Source organism: Carettochelys insculpta, chromosome 14 (assembly GCF_033958435.1).
Source record: "Carettochelys insculpta isolate YL-2023 chromosome 14, ASM3395843v1, whole genome shotgun sequence".
Classification (NCBI taxonomy): Eukaryota; Metazoa; Chordata; order Testudines; family Carettochelyidae; genus Carettochelys; species Carettochelys insculpta.
The window spans coordinates 40256697-40273698 of record NC_134150.1 but is presented as its reverse complement, the minus strand read 5'-3'; the positions used below and the strand labels follow the sequence as shown (position 1 = coordinate 40273698).

The 17002-nt window shown below is 45.8% G+C and overlaps 1 protein-coding gene across 1 annotated transcript in view; it reads right to left on the bottom strand.

Annotated features, from left to right (window-relative positions):
• Positions 1–1873: 1873 nt before the first annotated feature.
• JPH3 (junctophilin 3) overlaps positions 1874–17002 on the bottom strand; it is a 140000-nt gene continuing 124871 nt past the window's right edge. The window contains exon 5 of the mRNA XM_075009083.1: positions 1874–3260. Coding sequence (XP_074865184.1) covers positions 3180–3260 — 81 coding nt within the window. The 3' untranslated portion in view covers positions 1874–3179. The remainder of the gene's footprint in view (positions 3261–17002) is intronic.

Below are 17002 nucleotides of genomic sequence, written 5' to 3'. Positions count from 1 at the left end.
GCAGAGGGAGAAAAGGTGCAGCCACCCTCAGTACCTTCCACACTGACACACACACACACGTACAGCCCTGCTCGGAACATGCTGTGTGCCCACCCTCCCCGCCACCCTTTCCCCAGGCAGATGGCATGCCCATGGTGATTTAAAGGAATCTGGGCACCATGCCCCTTTTAATCACTGGATCCTGGGGAAATTGCCCCTGTACTCCTCCCATGCCCATCAGCAGGCCAGGTGATGGGTGCCTTAAACATACTGAAAAGAGAGAGCTACAAATGCAGAACTTATGCAGTAGAGCGGGAACAATGACTTGCTGATCTCCTTGGACTACTTGCCAATAATATTTTTGGCTTTGGGTGGACATGAAAGGTTATAGCTCAGAAAATTTGCTCAACTCACCTCAGTTACTCAAGGGATCATTTTTTTAAGTATGTTATCTTAGAACCAGTTATTATTGATCTTCAGATTTCTTTCAGACCCACTGAATCGTAGACATCTTTTTTGGTTGAACTTTTAGTTCCCTGGAAACTAGACCGTAAGAACAGCCCTAGTGAGTCAGAACAATGGTCCATCTAGCCCACCAACCTGTCTTCTGACAGCAGCCAAAGCCAGGTGCTCCAGAAGGTGAGGGAAACCTAACAGTGAAAGACATATGGTGTAATGTTGCATTTGGGGTCGCTGTGCATTGAGTCCTTGGAGGTCTGAGAGAAGAAAAACGTATTAACTAGTAAGTCACCAGTGTGAGAAAGCTAGTCATGAAACCACTAGTACTTTTATTTGATAATGATATGCATTTTTTGTGCTGTTTTATACATATCTAAATATTGTACTGTGTTTGCATGTAAATATGTAACCTGCTTCTGTAGGTATCTTTGTGTCATGCACTTACTGGAACGTACAAAAAAAGTTCTCTAGAATCTTTACAAAGAGTTGCAAACAGAATTACAAAACACATCGCAGCATGTATGATTTCCGAGGGCTGCAATTACAATATGTCATTATTTGGTTCACTTAAGGTCTGCAGCAACCATTCAATATTAAAAAAGATGAATGGGGGGAAAAAATGAAGCTGGACCCAAAAAATGGACGGTTCCCCTGGAAACAAAATGATCAGAAAGGTTTCTAGGCTCACATTATCTGCCATTCATCCCTTCCATCCCACACCCTCAACGCCAAAAGAAAAAAATAAGCGAGAGAAAGAAAACTGCAAGACAGAATGAGCATGGCAGTTTAAAGAAAAGAACTGAATTTAACTGGCACATGCTCTTATCTTTAGTTTATTTCTGGTTAAAAATATAGCAATCCAGTGCAGAGTAATAAAGAGATCTGCTGAAAAAGGTAGCAGAGAAATAGCTAAAATGTAAGCAAAGCAAAGCCAAGTCCACAAGCCAGAGTGTTGTGCCCAACATTGTGCATGTAAAATGAGAAGGATTTGGTCACAGATAAACAATTTAGCGTATTTTATATGGGCAATATCTGACCCAATTGCTTCCCCCCCGCCTCCTCCTCCAATTGATTTGCAGTGGGTATAAACATGGGTTGGATGCAGTTCCAACATGCAGTGTATCAAAAAGCCGGGGGGGGGGGCGGGGCCCGTTAACCATTTAACCTGCATCTTGCAGTTGGCCGATCCTTGTGCACAGTTGACGTATCAGGCAAGGACAGAGTGCGTGTTGTCTCAGGGCTGGAGATGGGTGGGGAAAGCAGTTAAATTGTTTTTGGAATGCAACAGGACTTTAGGAATTTCCAAGCAATTGAGCTAAAAATCATGCTCTTGTTATTGCGATCATAACAGCTCAGGCCTGGGGTACTGCACCTTTAATGAATGTGTACTACCAGGGCTGGGGGGGCGAAAAATCAAGGCAGGCATAGACTCATAGAAGGGTAGGACCGGAAGGCACCTCAGTAGGCCACTTCCATATTACAAAGATGTTAGAATGAACAAAATTAAGAGACCTATAGAAAAGAATACATCCTTAGAGGCTGCCGTTACCAATGTCGGAAGCTGGAATATACATCCTGCATACAAAGTGCAAAAATACGACATGCTCAGAGCCCAAGCATGATGTCTAAAGCGGTCCATGGCAAGATGTAACAGGCATACCCAGTCACGCTCCTCTGCTCCTGCAGCTGTTGCAATGCTCCTGCACAGAGGGCCTGTGCTGAATCGGTATCGAAACTCCCACCAGACAACTTCCTGGCGCGCACTGTAAGCGCTGGTGCATTGCTGTGTGTCAGATCGCAGTTCAGGATGGGATAGCTGGTGATTGCTGTAGTATCACCGTTCCTGATGTGTATGGGGGAGAGACGGGATGTAATAAGCCACCAGGCAATTTACTTGATGGGGCGGGGGAAGGAGAGGTTTGTATCTAGGAGAAAAATCAGCTTTGAATGGCAAGAGGGTGGCTTTGGGAGGTTTTGCCGTGGCCAAAGATGATTAGGACAATGGTTACATCTTGCTATCCCTCTCACCCACAGACACATCAGAGCCAAGCAAAATGCTGATTGTGTCAGATGTTTTTCTTTTAAACTGTCACAAAATGGGCCACTTTCCACTCATCCCCGATCCTCTGCACCCAGGAGGCATCTCCCCTTCCCAAGCACCTCCTTTTCTCCTCCCCCTTCCTGTTTTTTTTTCTGGTAGCGGAAAGAGAAGAAGAAAAATTGGAGGGGCTTTTTGGTGGGGGTTGGGGGGAAGGGTTGGATGGGGATGAGTGAAAGGAAATTTTCTTTCTATCAATGTCACAACAATGAGGATTGTGTGGTTCCACCAGTGACTCATTCACCATCCTTGCTCCTGTTTCATCTGCCCACTCTCTCACCCCCCTTTTGCGATATTTTTTCTTTATTTACTTTGGAGGGGAACAAGAACGGCTTCTTATTTGGCTGGGATCCTGTCTCATCCTTTCTGGTGCTGGGAGGGTCAGAGAGTTGTTAGCATTCTGCCATGCCACAGAGCATAGTGTTGTACAAGCGAAGAATTTTGGCTAAAATCCAAAAAACATTACCCAGGAAAAAAAGGCAAACTGTGAGTGAGACTCAATCATTTGTTTTTCTTCAGTGAAAAGACTTGGAAGTTGTCGTAGGACAGTTCAAGTTATGATCTTTCCCTTTTTTTTATTTGGGTTTTTCTCCCCCCTGTTCGTACACGTAACTCTTATTTTTGCAAACAAGACAGTCTCGAGTCAGATGAAAAAGTTAATAAACAAAATGGCGACGCCAATGTTCAGTAAGATCACCATGACTACCAGAATGGGAGCCGAGCCCTGGAACAGAGAAAGAGAAGGAAAGGCATTACAAAGCATGTTGAAATTTGGTGGTTAGCCAGCTGTTGGGAGGAAAGGTCAGAATCTGCAACTATATTGTAACCCAGCAGGACATGGTTTGCTGAGGGGGTGGAGCACCTTCCAATGAAGCTGTGGGCATCTCTAAGGGTGAGACAGAACAGGCTGAGGAAAGGGTAGACAGTATTTTACACTCAGGTAGCATTATCCATCCAAGAATGCAAAAGCTCTTTGCAACTGTTGGGGAAGTTTCTGTCATTGCCACCTTTTTTGAGGCAGGTAAGGATTCTACAAGTGAGGAAACTGAGGCACAGAGACACCTAGCAAGTTTTGCGGAAATGACCCCAGATGTCTTGACTACTTTGTTGACCACAGGGTCTCCACCCTCACCTGGCTTTTGTCTGTGTACAATTCACTGCAAAGGCAGTTTCTGAGGCCACGCATGAGCTTGTCATCTTCTCCCCTCTGAAATAAATGAATTTTGTTCACCTACGGGCATCCTATGTGTAGCCTAAGGGCCAGATGCAGTTCCCCAACGGTCCAATCCCTGTTACAATGGAGTGAAGACAGAGCTGATAGACTCAGGGGAGTAACACGGCTCATTCAGGTCTCAGAAGGGGATGTTGGAGCAATCCAATGAATTGGGGCCAAGTTGTGACCGTGACGGGAGGTTGACTGAGGAAGCTTATACCTGCTGGATTAATAAGTGAGGACAACACCTGACCTTGGATTTCCTACCATCACATGGACATTGAATCCCACTTTAAGGGACCATGTAAAAACCAGGTGCCTATCTGAGGGGACAATCTAAAAAAAATGGTGCATAATCAAACTCACTGGGCTTTGGGACACTTTGGGGTGGGCTCCTCAGAGAGGCAGCTGTCACACAAATGTGAGCTCCTGTGCAGGATGCAACATGCCTCACAGAGGGGCCAGCACTGGGACAATCAGGCTGCAGTTACAGAGGTATTTTGAAATAACACAGGTGCACACAAACTGCATTTCCAAATAACACCTGGCTATTTCGAAATAGTATTTCCAGACACACAGTGCTCTTTCGAAATACTGCCACTGGGCATCATTATGCCTTATTTCGAAACAGCGCTATTCCGGGCCTTAACGGCGCCTACTTCGAAACAGGCGTTATTCCTCTGGCAATGAGGGTTACCGACTTCGAAATAAGACACCCACTACTTCGAACTGAGTTTGAAATACTGCGTGCATCACATAGATGCTGTAGCAACCCTAAATGGCTAGGTATATTTTAATAGAACTTTGCATTCCTATGTATCTTGGTATCACCCTGTGTTACCCTGTAACTTTTTAATAGGCCACGGACTTCTGTATTACGCTTTAGATTTGTTTTTTTATATACTGCTTTCTACCTTTGTATTATCCCTTATATTGGTTATTTTATATTCATAAGACACTTTGTACCGGATCCCATAGTGTACCTAAAAACTCCATTTTACGCTTGTAACATTTGTTGTGTATGTGGACAGAACCAGAACTGTGGACTAAAAGCTATAAAAGATGGGTGCACTACTACAGAGTTGGGTACCTCTTCTCCTCTGGTCAACATCGGAACATTGATCCGGATCAACAGAACCTGGCTCCACACTCACATCTAATCCATCTGGACAATGGATTAGAGTGAGCAACCATTGGCAACTATGAGCAACCACAAGATGGGTGGGTGGCTGTGCGCGCCTCTGAGTAAACTACATATATTATATGCCTATAATATAATGGTACTGAATTCTCAATAAATGCAGCGTTCTCACCTCATCCCTCTAAAAAGATCCCATGTACTTCTTAGAACAATGCTAGCAATGTTGTTTCAAAATAACAGCCATCCTCTCAAAATAACTCTGTAGTGTACACGTAACCTCAGTCTTCTCTGCTTGGCACTCTTGGGTTGCTGCTACCTCCTTTAATACTAAGAGTCTGAGCTGGGCTGCACGGCTGCTCGCTTCCATCAACATGGTTCTGAAGAATTCAAGTACTGGGACAGGCTAATGTGTGCAAAAATGAATCGGAGGTGGCAGGCACTGAGGGAATAAGCGGTACCTTTGTCTCAGGGGTACGTTTGGGTAGTGCAAGGTATGGGATACACTGCAGGAAAGCTAGAGGCACTGAATGACCCCATTGATATTAATTTGAATTATATAGATTTGTTTGTCTCATGAAATGGCATAATTAGTTCTTGCTTCTCTCGCCTTCCCTCCCTTCTACCTTGTAACAAGCCTCATCTGTCCATTCTAGTTGGAACAAACAGGGGTGGACGCCCTCATTAAACCAGTCTTTGTAGCTCAGTGCAGATCGATTTAAAAACCTCCCAGCGAGACAGAGCTCATTTCTACTCCGGAGCTGCTTGATTCATTTCACATGTGGGGAGGCGGAGGCCAAGGGGGAGGAGGACCAGGAGGATGGGGCTCTGTCTTTGAAAAGCTGATGCTTGCTAGAAATGCATATGCTGTTGCGTAGCAACAAGGTCACAGGAAGCCAACCAAATGGCAGGATTTCGGAGGGAGCCTCTTGGCAGCCAGGTATCGGTTCTTGACTGGCTTGTGCAAGCTCTTTGCCTGTGCTCAGCCAACCCTTTTGGGTGCAGAATTCCCCCTGCTTGCTGCCAACTTGGAGCGAGGCTAAATACTGCGATGCAGCTTATTATTTTCTGTCGGGGCATTAGCTCCATTTCAAAAGATGATTGGGTTTCAGGCGCTTTCCTCTAGTCTCAACAGGATGAGAGGTTGCTGATGCTTATCAATCTGATTGTTTCTGCTAGCAGGGAAACAGTGATGCAAAAACCTACTGGGTATCAGCCGCCTATCAGCCAGCGCAGAATGTCTCCCTAGCGCAGGTTCTCTAACCTTTCGTCCCCTCTCCATTTGCCTTTCCCTAGCGACACTGCTTCTGCCTTTTTTCTGTTCATATGCTTGGTCTAGCAGCTGAAATCAACAACACACAGGAGGCACGCCAGCCTGAATGCTGCACAGGTAGACAGCTTGTGTGCTTCTGCCTTCTCACTGCACAGAATTGTAGAACTGGACTGGTTGTGGCTTCTCTTAATTCTCACTAGAGCTTTCCCCTCCTAAATGCTAGAACACGTAACCCTGCAGTCCTCCCCGAGAGCAGACTCCCATGGGAATCATGGAGTTCAACAGAAAGTCAATTGGAATTTTACCGAAAGGCTGCAGAATTAGGCTTTTAACCTGTGCACTGGGATACCTAAGCTATGCCTGTGAGAGCTCCATGAGCGTGAAACAGGGGAGCTGGGTTTAAAATCACTTCTTTCCATGCAGTTTTCTTTGGGAATTCCTTGCAAAGGAGGCAGTTGATGTCTGAATTGTTCCAGCCTATAGCTTCTCTTTGCTTTTCTTATTTGCCCCTTCTCTGCCCCTCCTGACCTAACTCCAAAGAAGGGCTATCCATGGAGTGATCTTTCAGCTGGGAATGGCCCACCCATTGTAAAGGCACAGGAATGTCTTATGAAAGGGGCCAGAGATCCGATAATACACTGGCTGATCTAGTAAAAGGCTCTGAGACTTTTCAGGCTTTTGCTTCAGCTTCAGTTATAAGCCCTGATGAACCTTTAAAGGTTACTTATGCCTGGACTTCTGATTCCACAGCTTTGTCCTCTAACCTCCACTGGAGATCTACCCATGCCCTCCCTATCCTCTCCGCAAGTTGGCAACAGGTTGGTAAAATGCTGTGAACTGCAATGTTTTACAAGCGGCAGATACAGTGACTTCACTACACTGTAGACCATGCTGGACCTTTAACAAGGCAAACCAACATTCAGACAAAAGAAATAAACCCTTTCACCGCAGTGGCTTGTGATGCTAGATGGTCCAGCAGTTCAATGGCATTTTTTTTTTCAATTTTTGCCTCTCCCCAGTGACTTCAGCTATATGATGACTGATTATTTACTATAAAGAGAAGCCCAAAGAAAAACCTGGAACGGATACCCCATCAGGCTGGAGACTTGGCCTCCCCATCCCTCCAGAGACTGAGCTGAGTTCTGCAGCTAGGGCTCACGCCTCACCCGAGCGCATGGTATTTGATGGTAGTAGCTACAAAGAGTCACTGTGCAGAAGAGGAAAAAGAAATTTGTTGATTCTAGGTAATAACACCAGGAGCTTTAAGGAGTTGTTTCAACTTTTCAGTTCATTTGTCTTGCAAAGTTAGGGCCCAGCTTCACAACTTCACTCTGCAGCCCAGCAGCAAGCTACATATTTCCGAACCCTGCTCTACCATGAAGTAGCAGGGGGAATAGCAGGCTGACCACAATCTCAGAAGGGAATTAACGTATTGATCCTCATTTCAGACACACGCCTTTCCACATAGGAGATGGTAAATTTCAGCAACTAAGTGAGGGAGCTGAACAGCTCTGAGGCCTGATTCTTATTTATACTAAGTCCTCTTTAATTCTCACTGGCATTGTAAAGGGGCATGGAAGTAGGGGTAAATTACACTACTGCCAGAGGGGTGCAAATGGGTCTTAGTGAAAATCAAGTCTCTGGATTTTAAACAGAGCTGTCCTTTTCCATAGGCAAAATATTCTGCTATGTATGACACCTGAAAATTTGGGACACCACTGGATCTTACTGTCCCACCTCTTCCTATCTCTGTTCTGTGGCTCTGCTTCCTCCAGAGAGGATCTAGTTACTTACAAGTGGAAAAGCCAGCCAGAGCTATTAGCAGAACCTGCCAAAGAGCCACTGAAGTGGCAATGAAACCATTTAACAGGCATTTGCCAATCCCAGGTACAGTCTGTCTATTTCTGAATTTACTGTGTTAGCTGACAGGAGCTTAGTTTACAAGTGGATTTAAAGCATTTCATTAGTGTGTTGCTGAAGATTATAAAATCACATCTCTAAAAAAAAAATCATTCCCCCACCCTAGCTACCAGTGGGCATAGAGACATCAGTTTAATAGTATTGCATAGGGCCCCATAAATCCTAAGAATGGCCCTTCCTTTAAATACATGACTTTCCAACTCAGTCAGGCACTGGGGATGTGGCCCAAGAGTGGGAATCTATGAAAGAAAGAATGAACCCCTGCTATGAAATAATAATGAATCAGAAATATTTCTGTAAGCTTTAAGTTTTGCATGTAGCTTCCAACCTGTCTCTAGTATTGATGTATTAATAATCTCATCAATACTGAACGTAAACACCCTCATTTCTGCTCATTATTCTCTTTGTTTCTAATTGTTGTATAGCAACCCGTGTGTCTTACTGGGAATATGGGGAGATAGGGAGGTATATTTCACAAATAAAACCATGGCACTGTTAATTAAAATATTAATAATCCATTGTTATTTGTTATCACAGCATCTGACCTTTGTTATCTCTGCCATGGAAACTGTAGTGTGGTTACCTAGAAAATCCCTCTGGGAATCTCTTGAGTGTAATTACTGAGGATGCTGCTCAACAAAAAGCCTCAGCCCTGGGAAAATGCTGAAAAATCAGCAGCTGGATGCTGGTTTTGCTGACTAGTAGTCCCCATGCAATCTGTAAGAACAATGCACTGCTAAATAGTTAAAGAGCATTTGCCAAGTAAAACGGGGTGTAAATTCTCATTTACACCCATGCAAGCAGGGACTCCAGTAATTGAGCACAAGAGTAACCAAAAGGAGAGTCTGGCTCATATGTAGTAACATAAAAGAAGCAGGCATTCGACTCCAGTGCACAATAAAATAGGGTATTACTAAAAAGCTGTATAGTGCTGCAGCCGGGAGTAGTTAGACAGTAAGCAGGACCATTATGTGTTATGGCGTCAGTAACAAATGCTGTCTGCTGTTCTATGGGACTTGTTCTAGTGCCCATCACCTTCATAGCTGAGCATCTCCCAGACTAATAGCTTGGCAAAGTAAGGTCTCTTGTGTATTGCATGGAGTCTCTCCCGCCTGCTTACAGGATGGGCTACCTGAGGTCTGCTGACTCTGTGTGCTCTTCCAGAAGCAAGGGACACCATGTCAGTAGTAGGAGCTCATAGATCAGAATGCAGAGATAATAGAAATAAGATCCTTTTCCTGCAGCCCTCACTCAAAAAAAAAAATCCCATTGACTTTCATTAGCCCTTAGAGATTGAGCTCTGGCGCCATTACAAGTGTTACACCTACACATACACGCATACGAAAACAAGATTAAGGGGCTAGCATTTCAAACCTGCATTCCTAAATTGTACCCATGATGCTTCTGTCTGTGTGTTTGCCCTGTACAGTAATGCAATCCTAGCTTTGAGGGGCATACGTGTTACTGCACCTGCACATTCTATCATTGTGACTTACATACCCATGGTATGATCTGTAGAGCTGGGTGTGATTCCAGCTCCGAATGACAATGTCTCCAAACTTTAGGGCAGATCCCAGCTTTTAGTTTGTTAAATTATCAAACGATGGGGACAGTCACAAAGTTTGAGATCCAGATTTTGAGCCCAATTTTTCCATAACTGGGATATGTGGAGGGGGGGAAATGTTCGTGGTATTGGGGTGGGGGGGGGGGTTGAGTTAGGTCCATCTCTAAATAGTCACTTAAAAAAAGACAAAAACTTACAAAGAATGACAAAAAATGAGAGTAAATCCTTCAGCTGCTTCAAAGGCCAAAGGAGATCAAAAGGACACTATCAAGTTGAACATTACACTTCTGTCTAAGAACTATTTACTTATAATTGCTACAAGTAATCCCTGTGATAGCAGTACATGAAGGCAATTAGATGTAAAAATAGTGTTTCCTTTTCTTCCCCGCCTGTTCATTTGACAGCACTTTATGTTCAATCAGTTTATGTATAGTTTTGAGGATAGTTCTCAACGGGAGACCAAGAAGTAATGAACTTAGTTTGCAGCAAGGGAAACTTTCTAACTTTAAAGACAATTAAGCAGTGAAACAAGTCAATTGTGGACTCCCAACCAATGCAACTTATTTAAGAACAAGTGAAACAGATATGTCAGGGATGACTAAGAACTCTAAATCCTGCCTGAGCCTTTGGGGATGGACAAGGTGACCTCTTGAGGTCCCTCCCAGGCTCATGTTTCTGTGATTCTGTAACTCTACTGACTGTGTATAGTGACCGTGACACAGTGTCCGCTGGTCTTAAAGGGAGGTGACAGGCGATCATGGCCCAGACCTGGCACAGCCCTGAACAAGGGCATTCTGGGGTATATTACCACAGGGTATATTTACTCTACCAGGAAATTGGACCTGGTCATGGTCAATCTTCTGGAGTTCAATTTTGTGCACCTGGTAGAGATGCACAAAATCAAATTATCTCGGGTAGGCAGTTGACCCCTGTACTCCTCAATATTGTGAGGAGTAAGGGAGGTCAACAGGAGAAACTCTACTATCACCCTCCCTTTGTGTAGATAGCTACGTAAGTTGATTGCAGAAAAGTCAATTCTAGCTATGCAATCGACTTAATTCCCTAGCGTAGGTGGCAGATAGGTTGATAGGTGGTGACTGATAGGTGGCAGAGTCTCAGGAACATATGGCAGGGATCAAGAGGCTGCAGGATTATATAGATCTGTGTTTCTCAACTTTTTTTTTTAAATTGCAACTACACTCAGACTTCTCTCACATACCCCTAAGGGTATGTGTACCATCAATTGAAAAGCGTTGTCCTAAGGTAATCTGAGGTCTTAAACAACTGCCATTCAGTCTTTCCAGATTACTGTACCCTTTGCAGGAGTCAGTTTTGTTTTGCCTACCACCAAGTTACTCCTCACTTAAAAACTACTTACAAAAACAAGCAAAAATGTCACAGAAGACTACTACTGAACACTTGCTGACTTTCTACCATCTTATTATCAAATGCATGAATTGGAACAGAAATATTGCACTTACATTTCAGCGTAGGGCATATGAGGCAGTAGAAACAAGTCACTGCCTGAATGAACTTTTAGAATATACTGACTTTACCAGTGTTTTTCATGTTGCTTGTTGTAAAACTAGGCAAAAATCTAGATGAGTTGATGTACGTCCTGGAAGACCTCAGTGTACCACCAAGGCTACGTCTACACGTGCACGCTACATCGAAATAGCTTATTTCGATGTAGCGACAATAACGTCTACACGTCCTCCAGGGCTGGCAACGTCGATGTTCAACTTCGACGCTGGGCAGCACCACATCGAAATAGGCGCTGTGAGGGAACGTCTACACGCCAAAGTAGCACACATCGAAATAAGGGTGCCAGGAACAGCTGCAGACAGGGTCACAGGGCGGACTCAACAGCAAGCCGCTCCCTTAAAGGGCCCCTCCCAGACACAGTTGCACTAAACAACACAAGATCCACAGAGCCGACAACTGGTTGCAGACCCTGTGCATGCAGCATGGATCCCCAGCTGCCGCAGCAGCAACCAGAAGCCCTGGGCTAAGGGCTGCTGCACACGGTGACCATAGAGCCCCGCAGGGGCTGGAGAGAGAGCGTCTCTCAACCCCTCAGCTGATGGCTGCCATGGCGGACCCCACTATTTCGATGTTGCGGGACGTCTACACGTGCCCTACTTCGACGTTCAACTTCGAAGTAGGGTGCTATTCCCATCCCCTCATGGGGTTACCGACTTCGATGTCTCACTGCCTAACGTTGATTTCAACTTCAAAATCGCGCTCAACACATATAGCTGTGATGGGCACTATTTCGAAGTTGGCGCCGCTACTCCGAAGTAGTGTGCACGTGTAGACGTGGCCCAAGGGTAGTCATACCCCTGGTTGAGAAACACTGATATAGATGATCAGCAAGGACATGTTGTCCCTGAAGAGGGAGACCAGGGAGCGCTCAGATGTGTGGCACTGTGGAAAGAACCCTGAGAATAAAGTTGACTAGATCTCCCAGTTTTCTAGGGACAGTTCCAGGATTCAAGGCTTTGTATTATACAAGTACCGATAGTCCTCAGCTTTCTGTCTTAATATTTCACACTTGCTGGCTGGTAGAGAGAAGCTGTGGGAAAAGCCTGTGAGGCTGAGGAAGGCCTGGGAAGGGGTAAGATCACACTCTGAATAGGTAACATCCCCAGGAATCCCATTGCCCAAGTAGCTGCCTGTAAAGGGTTCCCTCCCCTACCCCCCCCACCAGTCTCCACCCCGCTGCAGCTCCTGGTGTCATTTGGCAGGTTGAGCAGGCTGAGCCCCATTCACACCAGCATTCACCCACAGATGATAAGGGGCCTGAACCAATGGCCCTGGAAGGCAGTGGGAGCCTTTCCATAGATTTCAAAGGGCATTGGATCCAATGGGGTCTGAGCCCAGGTAGAGCTACAAATGTGTATGAAGTCAACAGCCATTTAGAGTCCAAACAATGGAAGCGTTGACTTGTCCAACCTGGCAAATGACACCCGGAGCTGCAGCGCGGTGGGAAATGTGGCGGCGGGGGGAAGGAGCCCTTTACAGGCTGCAGCTAGCTAAGATTCACTCCCAGTGGACTGCTTGTCTTCTTAGCCTATGTGTAAAATGACAACTGAACAAAAAACCGTTTGCTGTTCCAAGGTGCTACCTCCCCGCCACACACCTGAAAGACTGTGGCAAGTACAAGTGTGACTAGCCTTTATGCATTTTATCAGCAAAAGAGCTGACAAAAAGTGGCTACACTGCCTGACGTTTCGGGACACGCTTGCATTGATGCGACCATGTGGCTAAAACCTGAGACAAAGCTTTAAATACCAGTTAGAAAGAGCCTTTGTTGGCACAAGAAGTGGGTGTTAGCTCATTACAGAGGCAACAACCGGTTGCTATTTTTATCTCGTTTCACTTTCTTTGGGATGTGTGGTGACTATGTTTTCAGATGTAAATTTGCAATCCTGAAGTGCTGTCCCTTTAAAATACTTTGTAAACTCCTAAAGGAGCTGGGAAACGAACATTTGTCAGCTACGTGGGCCGGGAGGTTCTATTTTTGGGTAGAGCTGCTGGGTTCCTTCCACTCTGCTTCCTTCCCCTCCTTGAAGCATTGACTCATATCAGCCTCTCCCAGGTACCCACCCCCTGGTTCAGTACCTGGCCTAGCAGCCTTCAATGACACCCCTGTCACTTCCACTGCGATACCTCAGCAGAGAGGTACTAATTACAGGCTGGCTGGCTCCCTTTCACTTTCCCTGATGACACTGAAACACACACAGGATATCTCAATAGAGAATGAGAAAGAAAGCAAGAAGTAAAGAAATAGAAAAACTGCCACTGGACTGTCTTTTTCTTCCTGTTTATAATGTCCTGCTTGTAGTTGAAGTTGTACAGGGACATTTCTATGGCCCTTTATCAAATAAAACTTCCATAACCTTCACTGAGCATCTGGCTCCATCAAGAACCATTGTAGTTGTCCTTGAGTAGTTTGAAGTAAGACAAGATCTTAGCAAATAACTGAGAACACTAAGACCGATCCAACAATATCTAGGGGGTGGGAGAAAATGTGTCAGACGTGAACCCAGATTTTCGGTAGCAAGGCTTGTACCCAAAAATGGACAGGGCTTTAATAATGAACATCCGTGAAAGGAGAATGTCAAAGGCCCAAGTACCAGTCCCTCTTGAAATCAACAGGTGGTTTATCATAGGACTCAGTAGCCGTGTCTACACGTGCACACTACTTCGAAGTAGTGGCACTAACTTCGAAATAGCGCCCGTCACAGCTACACGTGTCGGGCGCTATTTCGAAGTTAACATCGACGTTAGGCGGCGAGACGTCGAAGCCGCTAACCCCATGAGGGGATAGGAATAGCGCCCTACTTCGACGTTGAATGTCGAAATTGCGGGGTCCACCATGGCGGCCATCAGCTGAGGGGTTGAGAGATGCTCTCTCTCCAGCCCCTGCAGGGCTCTATGGTCATCATGTGCAGCAGCCCTTAGCCCAGGGCTTCTGGCTGCTGCTGCCGCAGCTGGGGATCCATGCTGCATGCACAGGGTCTGCAACCAGTTGTCGGCTCTGTGGATCTTGTGTTGTTTAGTGCAACTGTGTCTGGGAGGGGCCCTTTAAGGGAGCGGCTTGCTGTTGAGTCCGCCCTGTGACCCTGTCTGCAGCTGTGCCTGGCACCCTTATTTCGATGTGTGCTACTTTGGCGTGTAGACGTTCCCTCACTGCGCCTATTTCGATGTGGTGCTGCGCAACGTCGAAGTTGAACATCGACATTGCCAGCCCTGGAGGACGTGCAGACGTTATTCATCGAAATAGTCTATTTCGATGTCGCTACATCGAAATAAGCTACTTCGAAGTAGGCTTCACGTGTAGACGTAGCCAGTGAGACCAGACTTTGTCTCTGTAAGCATTTTATCTAAATAAATGCCTGCTAAATTAGGCTAGTCAAATGAATGAAGCTGTTTGGTATCAGGTCATGTCTGAATTCTGGTCTGACTGAGGCCCCGTCACACTTCTCACCTTGCCTGAGGAATGCAGCTTTTTAGTCCCTTTACAACTCAAGTCATGTGTTTGTTCTCTCCTTCCTGAAGGGGAGCTCTAAAGAGGAGAGTGAGAAACTGTTCTCAGTGGTGTCAGATGGCAGAACAAGGAGCAATGGTCTGAAGTTACAGGTGGAGAGGTGTAGGCTGGATATTAGGGAAAACTGCTTCATCAGGCGGGTGGTGAAGTGCTGGAATGCGTTGCCTAGAGAGGTGGTGGATTTTCCATCCCTAGAGGTTTTTAAGTCCCAGCTTGACAAGGTCCTGGCTGGGATGACTTAGTTGAGCTTGATCCTGCTTGAAGCAGGGGGCTGGACTGGATGACCTCCTGAGATCCCTTCCAGCCCTATGATACTATGAAAGTGTGATGAATTTTTGTGTTGATGAGTCAAAGGGCAGCTGGCATTTTAAAGCCACTCTTCCCCTATAGCACCCCAAAAGTTAGGTCTCCTTTCCAAAGACTGGCCCAAAGGAAACAGAAATCTACAGACCGCACAGAACATATTTCTGCATCATATAACACCCCACCCCTCACAATACAGGTGCCGGTACTTGCCCATCCATTCCTCTATCTGGTGTGTCTGGGATGGGGGATTTGGATACATGTTGATGTTCTGGGTGCGCAGGTCCACACACACACAGAGAAAACTCCATTTTTTATGTAAAGCTTTAATTTTAAATTTTCATATGAATTAGGTGCTGGCTTGAGAGCCCAGAAGATGGAAATCCCCCAACTATTCCCAGAAAGCACACACCCCGGCACTGCCTGCTTCTCAAACACCCGTCAATGTTGTTCAGCCCTGGTCTGGAGGGATCACCGGTTCGGGAAGGCACAGTGCTTTTACTCCTGTAACAGGGGGTGGGATTAGAGTCAGGTGTGACAGCAGATTCACTGACCCCCTTTGTTCACTTCACATAGGGCAGCCGATCACTTTGGATAGTCATGACTTGTGGTCATTACTGAGCTGGGCTGGATTTGGACCAGCCACCCGGAGGGGAGAGGCGGTTGCTAGGAACTGGTATTCTGGTCTCAGTAGTGGCTTGTGTGGAGTTGGTTTCTGGTAGGTTATTTTACAAACAGGCCATCCTGCAAGGATGATACTCGGGGATGTTCCAGGTAGGTCAAAAATAGACCTGCCCAACTAACAGCATCCCTTACTTCCTCGCTCGGAAGCAGCCCAGTTGTCTTTGAGCTGAGAAATGGCCTTTTCGGCAAACAGCATCACACATGGCAGCACTGGGGATGGCAGGAAAGTGGAGCCACCGTACAAGCTGACAAAGAGACTACATAGATGTAATCAGGCCTGTTATATTAGGCTAGTCAAATGAGTGAAACAGCTATCAGGTCACGTCTGAACTCTGGTCTGACTGAGGACCCATCACACTCATCATCTTACTTGAGGGATGTAGCTGTTCAGCCCCTTTGCAACACAAGTCATAGATTTATTCTTCCCTTCCTAAAACTGCTGATGAGTTAAAAAAAGGCAGCTGGGATTCTTACAGACTCTCTTCTGCTACAGCACTCCAAAAGTTAGTGAGAGCATACAGACTTGCAAGGGCTGTGGTTTGCCTTTTGCAAAATCTCTCCACCAGGAGGAGGGTCTGTATTAGAGCTGTCCAAGTGTTGGCGCAAGGTAGCCTGCTGGAAATAGGAAGGCACATCTAAAACTGGCATGCTACAGCGTACTCTGGGGAGACTGCACGGACTTAAACCTGCTTTGAAAAATCTGGAGCCTGTCTGGGAAATCCACAGCTGCAAGGCTTTGCACAGGTTTGGGATTTCCACTCAGGACCCCTGGGGTTCTGCCTGCAGAGAGCTAAAAGATGCTATGTCCCTTTCCTGGCTCTGAAACCATTTCACTGTGTGATCTTGGACAAGGGTCTTAAACTGCTCTTTGCCTCAGTTTTCCCAACTGTAAAATGGACTTTATCGAACTTGGCTACCTGTGGCTATAGTGAGACTAAACTCATTAAGGTTGGTGAAGTGTTTGGAGATCCATGAAAGTGCTACTTGTATACAACATGCTTTATGCATGCAGCCTTGTCTTCTTATGCCGTGGATGGGTGATGCTTTGTGTCCTAGGATACTCAACAAGCTCTTTCCGACGCCTCCCCTCCTCTCTGAGCCACTGGAATCAAACCCGGCTAATGCAGCAAAACTCTTCCTAGAACAAAGAGTCTCCAGCAACATGGGTTTATTTAAATCCAAGTATCATCTCTCCCTCTGTATGTCATTAACTTCAACCCAAACCTTCACCATCTGTTCCACCCTTGGTTATGAATGTGAGAAAACCGAACATGCTGCTTCACAGAGATAGCACTTACAAGTATGATGTGCATTCTAA